The sequence below is a fragment of the Hevea brasiliensis genome, unplaced genomic scaffold, assembly GCF_030052815.1.
Source record: "Hevea brasiliensis isolate MT/VB/25A 57/8 unplaced genomic scaffold, ASM3005281v1 Scaf1, whole genome shotgun sequence".
NCBI lineage: Eukaryota > Viridiplantae > Streptophyta > Magnoliopsida > Malpighiales > Euphorbiaceae > Hevea > Hevea brasiliensis.
In genome coordinates this window covers 9769544-9785796 of record NW_026614585.1, presented here as the reverse complement: position 1 = coordinate 9785796, position 16253 = coordinate 9769544, and the positions used below count along the sequence as shown (strand labels likewise).

At 33.3% G+C, this 16253-nt stretch overlaps 1 protein-coding gene across 1 annotated transcript in view; it reads left to right on the top strand.

Moving 5' to 3' along the window:
- Positions 1-5612: 5612 nt before the first annotated feature.
- Positions 5613-16253, top strand: part of LOC110645367 (uncharacterized) — a 49374-nt gene continuing 38733 nt past the window's right edge. The window contains exon 1 of the mRNA XM_058141313.1: positions 5613-5714. Coding sequence (XP_057997296.1) covers positions 5643-5714 — 72 coding nt within the window. The 5' untranslated portion in view covers positions 5613-5642. The remainder of the gene's footprint in view (positions 5715-16253) is intronic.

Genomic DNA, 16253 nt, shown 5'->3' with positions numbered 1-16253 from the left:
CTTACGATTCTTCTTCATCTTACTTTTATCCTTCTTGTAACACCCTCATATTAAGCAGTTTCGTACATCCTACTATTCCGGCGACTTATATCTGTTCGGACAATTAGAATGTCTGGAACCTTCCTTCAATCCCATAGAAAAGCCATAAATTAAATTAATAGAGATCAAATGAGGTTGGAGGAAAATAAAAGAAATAGAGTACAAATCGGTTAAATAAGCTTAAGTTCCAGCGATGGGTGACTGGTTCGAGAAGTGATTGTAAGTTCAGTTGTTACTCTAGATTCGTGTAGAACCATATAGAATCCTTAACTGAGGCTTAATTGCAGAATTATTGGGAATTTATAAATCAAAGAAATAAAAAGAAAACAAGCACAAATAACTGAATCAAAACCTAAGGACTCATCGAGTATTATGAAAAAAGGTGGACTATAACTCGATGAGGGGCATTTTGGTCAATTCACTTTAAGAGTTGACTTTTAACCTAAATGTCAATTAAAATGAGTAAAATTAAAATGTTAGAGTGGAATTAATTTAGAATGGAATTAATTTAAGTGTTATGTATAGGAAAATTTAAATAGGACATGGATGGAATTAATAGAATTGTATAAAAATAGTTATAATTATAGTTATAATTTAAATAATTTAAATTGGATAATTATCTATATAAAAGAACACAAAAACATTAAATGAAGCCTATCTTCTTCCTCTTCTCACTCATTTGGCTGACCACCATTCTTCCTCCCTCTTCCTCCATTATCAACCATCCCAAGCTTTTAAATCTTCTATTTCTACCATAAATTTGCCACCAAATTAGTAGAAAATCTAAAATTAGACCTTAAAGAGAAGATTGAAAGCAAGGAAGAGCAAAGAAATTGAAGAAATTGGGAGATTGAAAATTTGCCTAAGTGAGGTAAGTGCAATCCAAGCTTAAATTCTTGTATAATTCTTGAAATTAAGTTAAATTGTGTGGAAATTACATGAAAAATAATGAAAATCATGCATGGAAATTGAAGAGTGAATTTCGGCCAGCTAGGGGAGATTAGGGTTTTGGTGTTTTTAGTTCAATTAAACATAAGTTCAAGCTTAGATGAAGTTGTGTGCATGAATTATGTATTTGAGTTTGCTTGAATTTGAAAGATGACAATTAGGGTTTGGTGAAATTAGGGTTTTTATGATATGAAGTGCAATTAGAGTTATTGATGTTAAATTATGGTCATTTGATGTGCATTGAATGAGAAATGATATTGATTTGGTGAGAAAATTAATGATTTGGATAGAGTGCACTAGGCCTTGAATATGGACACTTAAGTTCAGTGTACTAAAATGCTCATAAGTTGAGCTACACAACTCCAATTGGTGTGAAACTAATTGAAAATGAAACTTAAGACAAAATGCTAAAACTTTTATGGAGAGTATCTGCCCAGAAAATGACCATAGGATATCTCAATTAGGGCTTGAATCTGGATTACTAATTATGGACCTGGAAAAATTGACCAAATGAACAGTACCTAATCAATTAAGTATAACTCACTATAGAAATCTCCAAATTGGGTAATTCTTAAACCTGTGTAATCTTGAGACACAGGGAAACAATTCTTATGGAGACCATAAAGTCAAATTATGACCCTAACTTGATCAAATTGCTTGAACAAAGTAAGCCCAAGAACCTGCTCTAATTCTAGACTAAACCTAGAAAATGTAAGTAAATGGTCATCCGACCAGTTTTGGAAAAATGGCCATAACTAGAGCTATATAGGTGCAAATTAGGTGATTCCAAAGTCAAAATATTTATAAGACATAGAACTAAAAATTTCATGTTTGGACCTAAACCAAGTTCTTAGTGCAAATTGGGGAAAATGTTAGAGTAAATTAGAAATCTCAAATACAGAAATCCTGCATTTTAGCCATTATGCTCCTTGACCTTTGGGTAGTAATTAGGGCATAACTTCTTCTACAAAACTCCAATTCAAGTGATTTAAAATGATTTGAAAACCTAAGACAAAGGCCTAAAACATTGTTTCAGGGACCTAATTCAAATTCTGAGTTTAAGATACCTGGATTTAGAATGTAAATTTAAGGTAAAAATCCATAAAACCTAGAATTATAGGGTAAGGTACCCGAAATAGTGTCTAGTAATTTGACCATAACTAGAGATCCAGAACTCCAAATTAAGTGATTTAAAAAGAAAATTAAAACTAAAACATAGAGGAACAACTTTCATGAAGATTGCATTATCAAATTATGACTAGAACTAGGTTGAATTTGGGTTCAAAAGTCAAGGTCCAAAACTGTCCAGAATCCAGAATCAACTATAACTTTAGAATTTATTAGAAATTTATTTGGTTAGCTATGAGTGAAACTTAGAATGAGTATTAAAGCCTTGAATTTGTGAATTTTTGTGAATAAGAAGACTTCCAAAGAAGGGAAGAATTAAGGCAAGAAGAAAGAATTAAAAGAAGGTTTGTGCATAATTAGATCTTTCTTTTGTTTTAAATTTTGTAATTGGATTGAATGGACTCTATATGAGTCAATTATGGTTTTCTTTTGCATTAGAGAAATTTATACATTGTTTTGAGAACTTTGAATTGTGAAATGGATTTATAATTGTGAAAAGGTAGATGTTGGCTATTTGAATTTATTATAGCAAGGGGGTGAGTTGGTTTAAATGCTTTTAGAAGTGTTTTGAGAATTGATGTATTGCCAACCCTATATGAGAATATTTTATGAATGAAATGTGATTATTTGATTTGCAATGTGATTATCAAATGGAAATATTTTGAGATTATTTTGAAACCACAGTTGGCATAATAGTCCCTTACGGTATTCCCATTATTAACAGCCAATTGGGATGTGATATGTGATTATGTTCTCTGGCTTGCCAGTTGAGGTTGAGTCCGGATGAGTACTCATATTGCTAGCTAGTCACCTCCCTCATTAATTGAGATTAGTGAGGTTGTAGATTATTTTGTCGTGGTGTACAATGCGACATTGATTGGAAATTTTGTGTCATGACTTAGACTGTGTGATTATTGGCAACACCATTGATTTGTGAATGCTTTGATAAAATGTAATTGAAATAAATGATTTGTGATATTGATGTCATGACTTATGAAAAATTTAAATATTGTAAACCCCTTTTTATTATGATTTGATAAATCATGTTTTATATTGAGTTTAAAATTATTAGTTATGTACCTTGAGTTTAACACTTAGCGATAGCTTTTGTATGCTGTCACAGGTAAAGAGAAAGGTAGAGCAGTAGAGTGAGCTACTTGTAGCCGCATTTTGGAGCTGCATAGGATTGTCTTCAAGTATACCCTAGGTATACCCTTGTATTTTCATTTTCATGTAAAGTAGACCTATATGTATGTAATAGATAAATGAGCAGTTGTATCAACAGAGTTGTACATAAATGTTGTAATATTATTTTTGAGACTTTATTCTATTGTAAATTTTGTAATATAAATTTTGTTATTTCCAATGAATGTAAATTTTATAATTAAATGTTTCCTTTGAGATGTAAATGAAGATTTATTATTCTTTTGATCTTGAATGAAGGAAATCATTTTGTTTGAATATTGCTTGATTTTAAATTATGATATATGATTATCACAGGTTAATTTTAACAGGTCTAAAAATTTGGTTTATTGAAATTTTAACAGTCACCACGCAGATTTTTCACAGAAATTTTCCTTGGTTTTTAAAGATACTTAATTTATTCCTTAACTAAAAACAAATTAGTTTTGTTTAAAATCTCTTGTAGTATGTTTAATGAGTTATCAGTAGGTGAAGTTCGGTAATTCATTAGGCATATTACGAGATCATGCCATACTTTACAGAAAGGTAGGGTGTGACAGATTATATGCCCTATCATTGGCCTACTTATCTTTAAGTGTTCACCATGTTTGTTATATGGCATGAGACTCACCATTCCATCCCATTAGTATCTCATACTAATCCATGGAAACAAATATAAGTGACAATCAGTCCGAATAAGTTATGCCCAATGAAGTATCCTTAATTGTGAATTGAATTTATAATACTAGTACTAGAATGTTCTGTCATTCATATTCTTAACAACTTAATAATAGAAAATCGAACAAATTATTAAAAGACTTTTTTCAATTAAATTCAAATCATTCAAATTTAAAAGAAAAGAATATTTGCCATTAAATGGGAAATAAATGTTTACAAGATACAATACAATGATATGCTCAATGGCATACTACTAACACAGATAGCAAAGTGTTATTGATTTGATATGGAATATATACAAAGAAGCAAAGTGTTACTTTTTGTTCCTAATCATTTATTATTAGTAATGGGACCCTATATATATTCTATGGAGAATTCATATGGAAATAAATTGAAAGACCTCAAATCTTCAAAGGCTATTTATAGCCCATTGAGTTGAAGAGTTGAAGGCTATCATCAGAATGCTGCCCATTTGAGCAGTTGGGATCTTAATTTTAACAGCTTCTTAAACACTTGCATAGTTTTGTTATCCAATAACCTTACTTTTTGGATCTTCACTTGTCCTGCTCCTTTCAATTCCCACCAGCTAGCTCATCCATCTTCGGGCTTTAGCATCCTAACAGTGCTCATAATGCTCATTTTATCATGAATTTAATATATAAATATATGGGTTCTATTTCATTAATATGTGAATTCATTATACATATTATGTCTCGCATTCACAATAAATAAGGTATTAAAAAAAATTTTCCCACACGAACACGTACTCATATACAACTAGATTTTAAGCATATGATATTGGAAGTTGTTTGAAAACTTAAGAAATCAATGGAAGTATAATTTGCTATACACACCTTTAAATCATGTAGCGATTTTAGAAGACTCTTTAGTACAATATAACACAAGTAGTCTCCCTATGCTTAGATCAAGAAAAATAATACTATTAAAATGCAACTTGAAATTAATAAATCAATAAACTAATTAGCTAATGTAGTTTAAGAAATGCTTAGGGTTTTCATTGTCTCTCAATTTTCAATTTCAGGCTAAAATGATTTGAGACAGAGATTTAGAAATTGCAGAGGATAACTGTGTAAGCTACCTTACTTTGGCCTTAGAAGAACCTTTTAGACACATAAGATCGAGCATTTTTACAGAATTATATAATTTTAAATTAAGACACCTAAATTTTAGAATAATCAAGAATTTAGAAGATAAATTTCACATTAATTTTTAAAAATTAATTTAAAATTAAATAATCTGAATACTGGCCCATTTCAACTAATTGACACCCATTATTATATTTTGTTCATCAAATGGATCAACAAGTCTTAGCCCAAAACAAGGACAAAATTTGAAGTCAATTGGGCCCAACTAAGTTAGACAAATCCAAGACGATGAGTTATGTTAAAAAAAAAAAAAAAAGACTACGCTAAATAAATTTCGCTCGTTCCTCAAAACCCTCGCTTGCTATTCTTCTTCGCGGTGCAGCATACAACCTCACAAGAAGAAGAAGAAGAAGAAGAGCCAGCCGCCTTTCTCCAGTAGCTAAGAAGTTCGAGCTCAAGTCTCAAACATTTGAGCTAGATTAATCGCTTAACTAGCAGAAAGAGAAATCATCTGCGCAAAAATTAGCCTTATGGTATCACTTTAAGGAGGAGGTTCAGGAGATGGAGGATGTTAATTTCAGTGATTCTGAGCTAGTTTATCATGTCAGGGATGCTCTTGTTTCCGTCCAATCGGTAAGCGTCTTGCTATATTGCGCAATTCATGTATTAACTTGTTAATGTTGCCTCTTGAGTTTTTTACTTCTTCGTGTCGTGTCCCTTGACCTGATTATGAGGGCAGATACTCCAACACTCCTCCAGTTGCTGGCGGTGGTGGGTTTAAGAAGATTTTCTTCTTTTTCGTTTAAATTTTAATGGGTTCATGCTGAAACAATCAAAATTTATCCCTCGCCTAGTGATTCACAGTATTGACGCAAAATTCTGACAACGGAGTTTTGCATTGATTAAGTGTTCTGTTCAACGTAATCAGGAAATTATTGTAATCACTGCTTCCTCATTTAAACATTTCAGGACCACTGCATCATACTACAACTGTTGCCTTCATCAGAAAAAGATCTCCCAGTTTCTCTGTGCTACTGTGGATGGAGTTCATTATAACTGTGCTGCCACTTGTTTGGGTGATTGGGAACTTTGTTGCTTTCTCTGCCTCCTAGATTTTGAGGCTGGTTGGATGGTAGTGAGAGATGGAAAGAAAATGGCCAGAGCAGAACATGAGGACCTGTGTACTGGTGACGAAGGTATTGTATAGTATATACAATTACTACTTTTTGGCTTTTGATTCTTCATGTACTTGTTGAATCTTAAGTTAAAGGTTAGGTTGTGTCATCAAAGATGAACAGCTTGAACATGTCGGAAATCTTGAGTTAAAAATGTTTTATTGTAAATCGACATAATTTTTTATTATAATAATTTCAATTAAAATTATTAATATATCAATCTCAGTGTTTTTTATTCTATTAACACTTTTATTTTATTTTTTTATATAAATAAAAATTTTAATTATTAATTTATTATTTATAAATAATTTAGTAATGTTAATATATTTGTTAATCTAATTTTTAAAGTTTTTTTTCATATCAAAAGAAAATATGTAATTATGTAAAATATTGTATATTAAATAAAAATTAATAACATTAATATTTATTAATATGAGTGTGCGTTATTAATTCTATCAAATAAAAATAAATAATCAAATTGAACATAATTAGAATTAAAAAAAATTAATATTATATTAAATTATATCAAACTAAATTTATTTTATTATATTAGAAAAAGTTTAAAATTTTTACGTTAATTATAGATATTTTATAAAAAAAAATAAAATAAAATACTAAAATTTAATTAGCCTTGATTGTCACGACCCAACCTATGGGACGGATCGACACTAGGACCTGGGCCAGCATAAAGCCCCCAAGGCCTATAGTAAGCCTTATATTCTCAAACACATGACCAGACCCATAATTTAAGCCCAACATGTATATAAAAATAATTTAAATTAAAATATTATAATTTTATTTCAGGTCAACTTAACCCAATAATTATTATAAGCTCAAATTAGGGGGAGGCCAGCTCAACCCGGTTACATCATTTACAAATTATTTAAGTGTCAAACAAATCTCTATTTATTAGCCTCAAGAATTTAAATTAACACAATTTCGAACAGGGTTTATACTATTGCTCACACATGCGGAGTTCTAAATTTCAAATTTAGAGAATAATAATAAAATTAAGTAATTATTGATAATCTGCGAGAAAAAAAGTATGCTATTCTGAAAAAGGTATCTTCCTATAGCCTGGAAAAATATGATGAACAGGAGTGAGCGTTCGACTTAGAAAGTAAAATACTAATTGTAACCACAATTTCTATAGCTATCTAAAGCTAATGCATCCTAAGGAATGGAATGCAACATCATCATAAATTTCATACAAATCACATCATAATAATAAAAAGGCAATTTGGAGCACTCACCCACCCAACACTGTTCAAACAGTACATATATGGGAGCTGATCCCCTATACAATTCTCTTAATCCAACCTCTGCCAGCGAGTGTCTCTAAAGCCAAATTTTCGCTTAATAAACCAAATGCGAGGTCTCAGCGAGTGTCTCTCAAGTCATGTCTACCCCAACTTATCCATAAAGGATCGGGTCCTAGCAAGTGTCTATCAAGCCGTGTCTGCCCGTCCTGTCTATATCCAATACCATACCACACGCACGCCAACGCACGCACACTGCTCCAAATTACCACAAACAACATTCATGATACTTCATTAATTATGAATGCAATATAAAATGTGCCTAGTGTTTAGTTACATAGATACATATTTATAAGTGATGCATGGGCATGCTTGAACATGTAATAATATCGAAATTATAATTAAAATTAATATTTTACTCACAGTACACCAGAGACGACTGTAGAGGTTGGGTGAAGGAAGATAGTTGACCCTGATTACCTACATAATTTCATTGTAAATTTATTAGTGCTAATTCAAATAAAAATAAATTTTAAAGAGGCAAACACATCCTAATTTGTGTCGAAAATTTGGTAGAGTCTCCCCTATACCTGGGACCTACCCAACCTGCAAAAGGCTTCAAAATACACTTCTATATCTGCCAATCACACAATCACAAGTCAATCACATCACAAGGCCTCTCCTGGGCCCACCCAAACAGTCAACAATCACAATTTGAAAAATTACAATTTAGCTCCTATAACTAGCCTTTTTGCAAAAACTACTCAAATGAGCTCTAAAAATTCTAAAATTTTGCCTCGCGATCCTTAATAATATTATAAGGCTATTGCAAAAGGAATTATAATTTTCTGATCATCCACGAATATTTTATGAATTTTATTCTAAATCGGTATTAGCCGGAAATGAGCAACTTGGAGTTCGGGTTTACCTATGCCAATTCTGACACATGAAACGCGTCCAGAATATCTAAAAATGCTAGGATTGACTATAATATCAACCACCTTCTGAGACGGGCTGCCAGATCTGGCTGAAAATGTGGTCCCGATGCCGGTGAGTTATCCTGATCTGATTGCACATAAATTAAGTCCAAATTGTGTTAATAATTATCATAAAATTATTTTTAAATTTTGGGAATCGAAAAAGTGTGAAAATCTCACCAAGTGATATGGACCGTTCGATTATCGCCTTTTTCAAACGATGTCCGATCGGAGCAGGACTGGTCCTATGTCAAAGATTTCGCCGTCCCGAGTCCATCGCTGGTCTCTGATTTCTGATCCGACGGTCAGATCGCCCAAAAAATGGCCGGAATGCTCACTGCCCAACATTTTCTCTCCTCCTGATCTTGCCGGAAAACTCCATGGATTCCGGCATGCTTGGTCGGGAACTGGGGTCCTTACCGTCCAGGAAGGTTCGCCGATGTCTTCCACCTCCGTCCGACAGCGCAGTGGCCGGAGTTGGCCTTTAACTCACTCAAGCGCTCTCTCTCTCTCTCTCTCTCTCTCTCGTCGACCTGCGCTGCCGCCACCTCTCACCGTCTGGAGCAGCTCCAGTGGCCATTGGGTGGTTGTCCTGCCGACCGGCTTGGGCACTTGCAGGAGAAGAAGGGAAAGAAAGAATGGGGAGGGGGAAATCAGGAAAGGATGCGTGGAAGGGGCGGGGGGTGCTACTGCTGCGTTTTTGATTTTCTGGGTTTTTTTTTTTATCTTTTAATTACATAGCTAGCCCCTAAAGTTTCATGAGTTATTCACTTAAGTCCAAAATTTTAATTCTTTGAAATTTTAGCTTTCAATTTAAAACAACAATGATAATAATAATAATAATAATAATAATAATAATAATAATAATAATAATAATAATAATAATAATAATAATATATGAAAAACAAAATGATACCCATTTAACAAAAATTACCATTGTGAAAAATGTTAATTTAAATTCATGAATAAAATATCAATAGATTATCAGGTCAATAAAAGAAAAATAAAATATATTTATTAGAAAATTTTGGTTGTTACATTCTTCCCCCCTTAAGAAAAATTCGTTCTCGAATTTTCGTACAAACTAAAGATAAAGAAAAGAAGATTTTTATAACACGTGCGATCATCACTCCTCCAGCTATGCAGAGATTGGTAAAATATTTTATTCTTCAAACTCTTCATATATTATAGATAACATTCTACTGCTCTCTGATTCTACTATAGTGTCCTATCTGTCATCATCTCTTTCTAGAGGGCTCTTATCTTGTAACTATTCATTGGCCATTTTTTTGACATTTCAAGTATTCGCTAAACCTCTCTGTACTTGACTTGATGTCTCTTTACTTAAATCCATTTGGTGGTTAGCTTGCGCCCTAACACGTCTCTTAGTGATTTTTGTCCTTATTCTTCCTTTTCAACAATTTATGTTTCCAAAGGACATGACTTATGTTCCTTATCCTAAGGCATCCTATGAGTAGTTTTCCTATAGCACCTAATCTAGGCATCTTGTTTGAGATCTTCACTCATCTTATGACCTCAGTGGTCAACACCAGTGCATCCCTTATAACACTCCAAATTCCCAATTTACTTTGAGTCACACTAAAGTACTTAGACCGACCTTTATCCATCTTATGTAACTAGTTAGGTAGAGTTTCCTCCAAGGGCCAAGTGTACCATTTATCAACATTGGAAAGTGAACTGGGTCTCTTCCCTTATAGGACAAATGTATTTGTATTCCCTGACAATCCCGTTAATGCAACTTTATCGTTTCCCACTCCTTCTCTGGAATGAAAATATCTAGACTTCTTCCCAAAGCTTCTTAGTATGTGGCCTACTTTTGACACATTAGCACTTAGATCGAGGCTCCACTACTCCTTTAATCTATCATCTCATAATAACTTGTTTCAAACATCTCTTAGTGTGTTCCTAGCATACATATTCCTTCTTATCCTCATCATTATAACTAGCTCTACCGAGCTTTCTTCCTGTCCTTTGGATCTTATCCACTTCCTTTTCCTATTTCTGCTATTGTTGACATCTTTTCAACCTGTTTTACTTATTCCTTAATCTTAATTCTGTCTCACCCTTACACCTTTTGCTTTAAGGATGTCCATCCCATCATCAACTTTAACTTTTTTTTTTTATTTCTTAGTCTTATCTTGATTACTAGTTCCATTACTTCGAGAATTCTAACTTTACGATTGACTCCTACCAGCACATTCTTCACATTATGTAACACTTGGAATTAACCATAGAAAATTCTTTTTGTATCCCCTTTCCCAACTTAACTATCAGAACATTATCATGCCCTACCAACCTTAGTAGGAAATTGCTCATTCTGGATTGATAGGAGCCTCAGAAATTATAAGTTCCATCTGAACTAACACGGCTGTGGGAAATATGTGTCATGCCTTAATTTCGAATAAGATACTTCACGTGTTTATTCTCCTTAATATAATCACATATACTGCCCATAGCTTTTCAAACTTCAGCCTCAACTTTTCTCATTAGCAACAATTTCATTCACTATAACTCATTAGCAAATAGCACTTCCTCCAGCTTATAGTTCAAAAGGGTTGTAAGCCCTAGTAACTAGCTCGATTTAACTCCTGTCTCTGATCATTCTTTTGTATTTAATATTAGGTACACCATTATCGTCATTTTCACCTCAAAAGATTGGATATGTGCTAACGCCCATCAAATTTTTAATTAATTAGGTCACTTTGACACGATCTCTCTTCTTAACATAATCTCCTAAAATTGAAACATGAGCTAATTTGGAAAGGAGAAATGTTCTCCTACCATTTATGGTATACCATTGTTTGATAAACAAGGTTTAGCTCATACCCCTTAGTCTCCCATTTTAGTTTCATTATTTCTTTGTAATTATTGTGCTTTATTACAAGATATCTGTTGTATTTACCATTTGTTATACTGTTGTCCTACCTGACATATCATCTTAGAATTTACTATTTCCTCTTTACTCTCCATTTATCTTCCATACTTATAATTATTTGTCCAATGCTCCTTGTACTTGGTTATATTCTAGAAGATAAAAGCACTCACAGATTCTTTCAGATCTACTCTAATCTTACCAATAATCACTCCTCTGGTCCATGTACTTCTCAATATCTTATAATTACACATATACCTATCTCGTCCTATTCTGACCTTTTCTAGCGTTCTGCTACATATTATCATACTATTATTTATTTATTTATTTATTATTACTTTTTTTTTACATAATTATCCTATCGATCACACTGAAAATATCTGTCTAACTCCAATTTTTGACTCTAGGTCTCACCATTCTAAATTTTAACATCAAGCCTCTATGACACTATCCCTCATCTTGCATATTTATATCCCTTACGTTGACTTTTATCCCACTTACTCATACTGATCTTGCTTCTTTATCTGACAATACAATTCAAGTTACCACAGCATGCTCAACAGTTACTACCTACTTTGGTCGCACAACTCACCTAATTTCCATTATACTGTCAACAACCAAAAGGGTTCTTATGTCATTGTCCCATTATCCTACTTTGGGGGTAGAAAACAGATAAGGTATAATTCAGATCCTGTAACTCTAAGCTCTAGGTTCAGGCTCCTAACACTACATCAATTATGACCTGCTCTAAGTCCTGTACTTCTGGGTTCCATAACTTGACAATGTTCTTCCTAATGCCATCCTTTTCTACGCTCTCTGTCACACCTTACCCCTCCGTAAGGCATAACATGATCCCGTAGAATACTTAATAAACTATCGAACTTCACCTACCGATAACTCATTAAGTACCCTACAAGGGATTTTAAAACAATTTTCTTACATTTTGGGAAGTGCTGAGCATTTTAGAGAGAATTAAAAACCATTTATTCAAAGCTTAAGGACTAGTAAAAATTTTTGTCCATTTAAATTTTGCTGCAAATTTTATAAAAATTTTGACAGAGTTCCCTCTGTATTTTGAGAAACCAGTTCTTCAAAGACCTGTAAAAAGCACTTACAAAAGTTTTCCACAACTCCTAATCTCCAATAAAACTCAAATCAACCCAATTCAAATCACTTCAAAGCAATTTCCACAATTTAATCAAATTTGGTCATCACAAAATTTTTAACACTTCATTAACAAGGCATAAAGCAGAAAATTCATATTTACAAATATTAAATTTACAGAAGCAAACCCAAAATAATATTATTACAATTTATTTACAACTGCTCAATTTACATTGATACTTATGACATTACAGTATTTACATCAAAATAACCATAAGGGTATAAAACAATACCCGTACAAAAGGGATCAAGAAGTTCTTGTCAATCCATGACTCACTCTCTTCTTTCTCCTTGCTCTTATCTGCGACAGTAAATTAAACTATCGCTGAGTATAAACATACTCAGTGGTGCACAATAAAGATTTAAAATGCGATACATAAATCATTTATTGATGAAACATAATTTGAATACTTCACAATCACATTTTACAAATATCAAAGCTCATAACAACTCATTTTGTCAAATAATATATTAAACCCAGTTTAGTCAAACAATTTCATAAACACAGTGTTGCCAAAGTTATACACAACTTAAGCAATGACACAAAATTTTTTATAAATGCCGCGTTGTACACCACGACAAAGCAATCTCAACCCCATTAATCGAAACCAATGAGGGAGGTGGCTAGCTAGCTAATGAGTACTCATCCGATCTACAACCTCAACTGGCAAGCCAGAGATGGAGGAAAATAAACGATCTCAACCCCATAAATGGAGGAGGAAATGTGGTACTGTCATGCTAAGTGTGAATCCAAAATCAATTTAAAACAATTATATTCAATAATTTATGAGAGATCCCAAACAATTTTCAAAGTTATTTTTGTAGTCACAAAGTGGCAACACAATTCATAAATAACACAGCGACTTCATAAAGTATAGCAATTTAAATTTTCAATTGGAAAACAATTACATAAATTTATTGTGCACAAACCTGACTGGAGTCGCCTCTAGGCCTTGACTCAGTCTTTAAGGGCTTCCAAGTCTTTTTCAGTTGAAACACACAATTTCACAGTGTTTCAGTACCATAACTTAGCATAAATCCAAAAATAAATTTCACTTCATTTTAACTAGCTCTATTGCGTTAAATTCGACGTTCTCGAAGTTTTTGTGTTTTGGGTTACTATTCACTACACTATTCAAGTCAAATTGTTGACTTTTTAAGGCTTAATAGGTATGGGAACTCCAACTTCACCCACATACCACATTTTGGTCATTAAACTTGTTGGTTTTGGTCACTTTTTCAAAGCTTAGGTCATTTTGGCAAAATTGCCAATTTTCGGTTTTAGTGCTTCAAAGTTGCACTGTTCCATTGGTCGATCTACTGTTGGAATTTGACAAAACTTCCTTCATAGAAAATGTTCCTTATTGTCTTAAGCGTATTCTCATTCTAGGATCACCTCAATCGGAGTTTTGTAGCTCAAGTTATGGCCAAAATAAGTTTACTGTTCACGTGCACTGTTCATACTGGTATTTTGGGTTCTGGCAGATTTTGATCCAACTTTGGTCAGTAATTTGATTAAGTTAAGTTCATAATTTGGTCTAACTTTCTTCATATGAAATGTTCTACTATGTCTTAGGTTTCCATCGGTTCAAGAATCGCCTAAATCGGAGTTTTGTAGAGAGAGTTATAACCCTCCAAACATTACTGCTCAAATGAAAATCTGCAGAGTTGCAGGTTTGGTAACTTAACTTTGCTCAATAATTTGAATGGGTTAATGGCATAATTGGGGGTGATGTTGTTCATGAAAGTTTTAGATCTATGTCCTATCTAATTGCTGGTAAAATTTCAGGTCATTTTGACCCTTCTAGCTCAAGTTATGACCAAATGAGCGATTCTTGTTCATTTGGTCGATTTCTTGCGATGGCTGCTCTCATTTCACTTTGGTCAATTGTTTCACCAAGTTTTAGTCAGTTTTTGGCCATGGTTCCTTAATGAAAATTGTGCTATTTTATGTCTATTTTCATCCCCAATTGGTGGCATATCAATTGGACTTGTAAAATTTGAGTTTTGGTCCTTCAAAGTGGGTTTGGTCATGCTGCCAGTAGCATGACCATTGGACCTACGAATTTGGTTTTCATTTCAACAATTCCCACACATCTCTTTTGGTCATTATTGACCATTTTTCATCTCACAATAGACCAAAGTCATCATTTATGCATTTCTCCAAAATTTGGTTCACAAACCCTAGCATACAAAACCCTAATCTCACTTAATTGTTATAATTACTTACATTTATGCCTTTTCATCTTACTACCATACTCATGCAAGTTTATTAACACCTTTAATTCATTTAAAATACATCCACACTCATACATCCATGGCTGGCTGAAAATTCCCTCTCTTCCTAATCATGCAATATTTTTCAATTTCTTCATATAATCTCATTCATTTCTACCCTAAATCCATCACATAAACTAAAAAGAAAAGTTGGATTAGTTTACCTTAAGTGAGCAGAATTTGTTTATCTAATTCTTCAATTTTCCTCTACTTTTCTTCTTTCTTTTGTGATCAAACTTCTTCTCAAGTAACTAAATCAGGTTCTAATAAGTCAAGTTGGGGTCAAAATAGGCTTAAATGGTTGAAAGAAAGCTTGGATTCAAGCTTCTCTAGTGTAACAATGGTGGTTTATGGGAGAGGGAAGAGAGAGTCACGTTTTTCTTTTTGAAGAAGATAACTTTAATTTTTTTTTTCTTTTGTTTTCTTTTATTTATTTTGATTTGGAAGACCATAAATTCCAATTTAATAATTCACTTAATTAATTTGTTTATGACATCATTCATAATGTCATCAACTTTGACTTTTCCATCTTCTTTCTTTTTTTTCTATTTATTTTTTTCTATTAGTTCTTTAATTTAATTCTCGATTCCGAAATTTTCTTTTCTCCGATTTTATTTGACAGTTAGGTCAGGAGTCAGCTCTCGGGGTCAATTGACCAAATTGCCCCTCGCCGATTCATCCCGGTTTGCAAATAATTCCATATTTCTTCCGGTTCCCTGACCTAATTATTTGACTGGCTTAACAGTTCTTTTTCGTGATTTTCTCTTTTCCACTGTGTTCATAAGGGTCCTAAGGACCGCAGCGTCACTTTTTATGGTTCGAAATTTGAGTTTAAAACGACTTCGCAGTCGTTCCCGAGGAGGTCACTCATCGCTGTGACTCTCGGCTCGTTTAACCTCTTATGTTCTGTTTTTCTTATTTATAGTTAACTAATTAAACATTACTAATTATTTGTGTTTATGGCTTTTCAAATTGTCTTAAGTGTGGCCCTAATCCCATTAATTGTCCGGACCGACACCGGTCACCGGAACAGTGAAATATACCAGGCTATACCAATAGGGGTGTTACAATTCTCCCCCCCTTAAATAAATTTCGTCTCGAAATTTTACCTGGTATCAATCTCTGAACAGCTGTGGGTGTTGTCTCCTCATGTCCTCCTCTCGTTCCCAAGTAGCCTCCTGGCCCGAATGATGGTTCCACAGCACTTTTACCAATGGTATCTGCTTGTTCCGTAGCTGCTTCACCTCATAAGCCAGAATCTTTATGGGTTCTTCTTCATATGTGAGGTCTAGATTTACTTCAATTTCTTCTACTGGTAGTACATGAGATGGGTCTGATCGATACCTCCTCAACATAGACACATGGAAGACATTATGTATCTTCTCTAACTCTGGAGGTAGTGCCAAACGATATGCCAAAGGACCCAC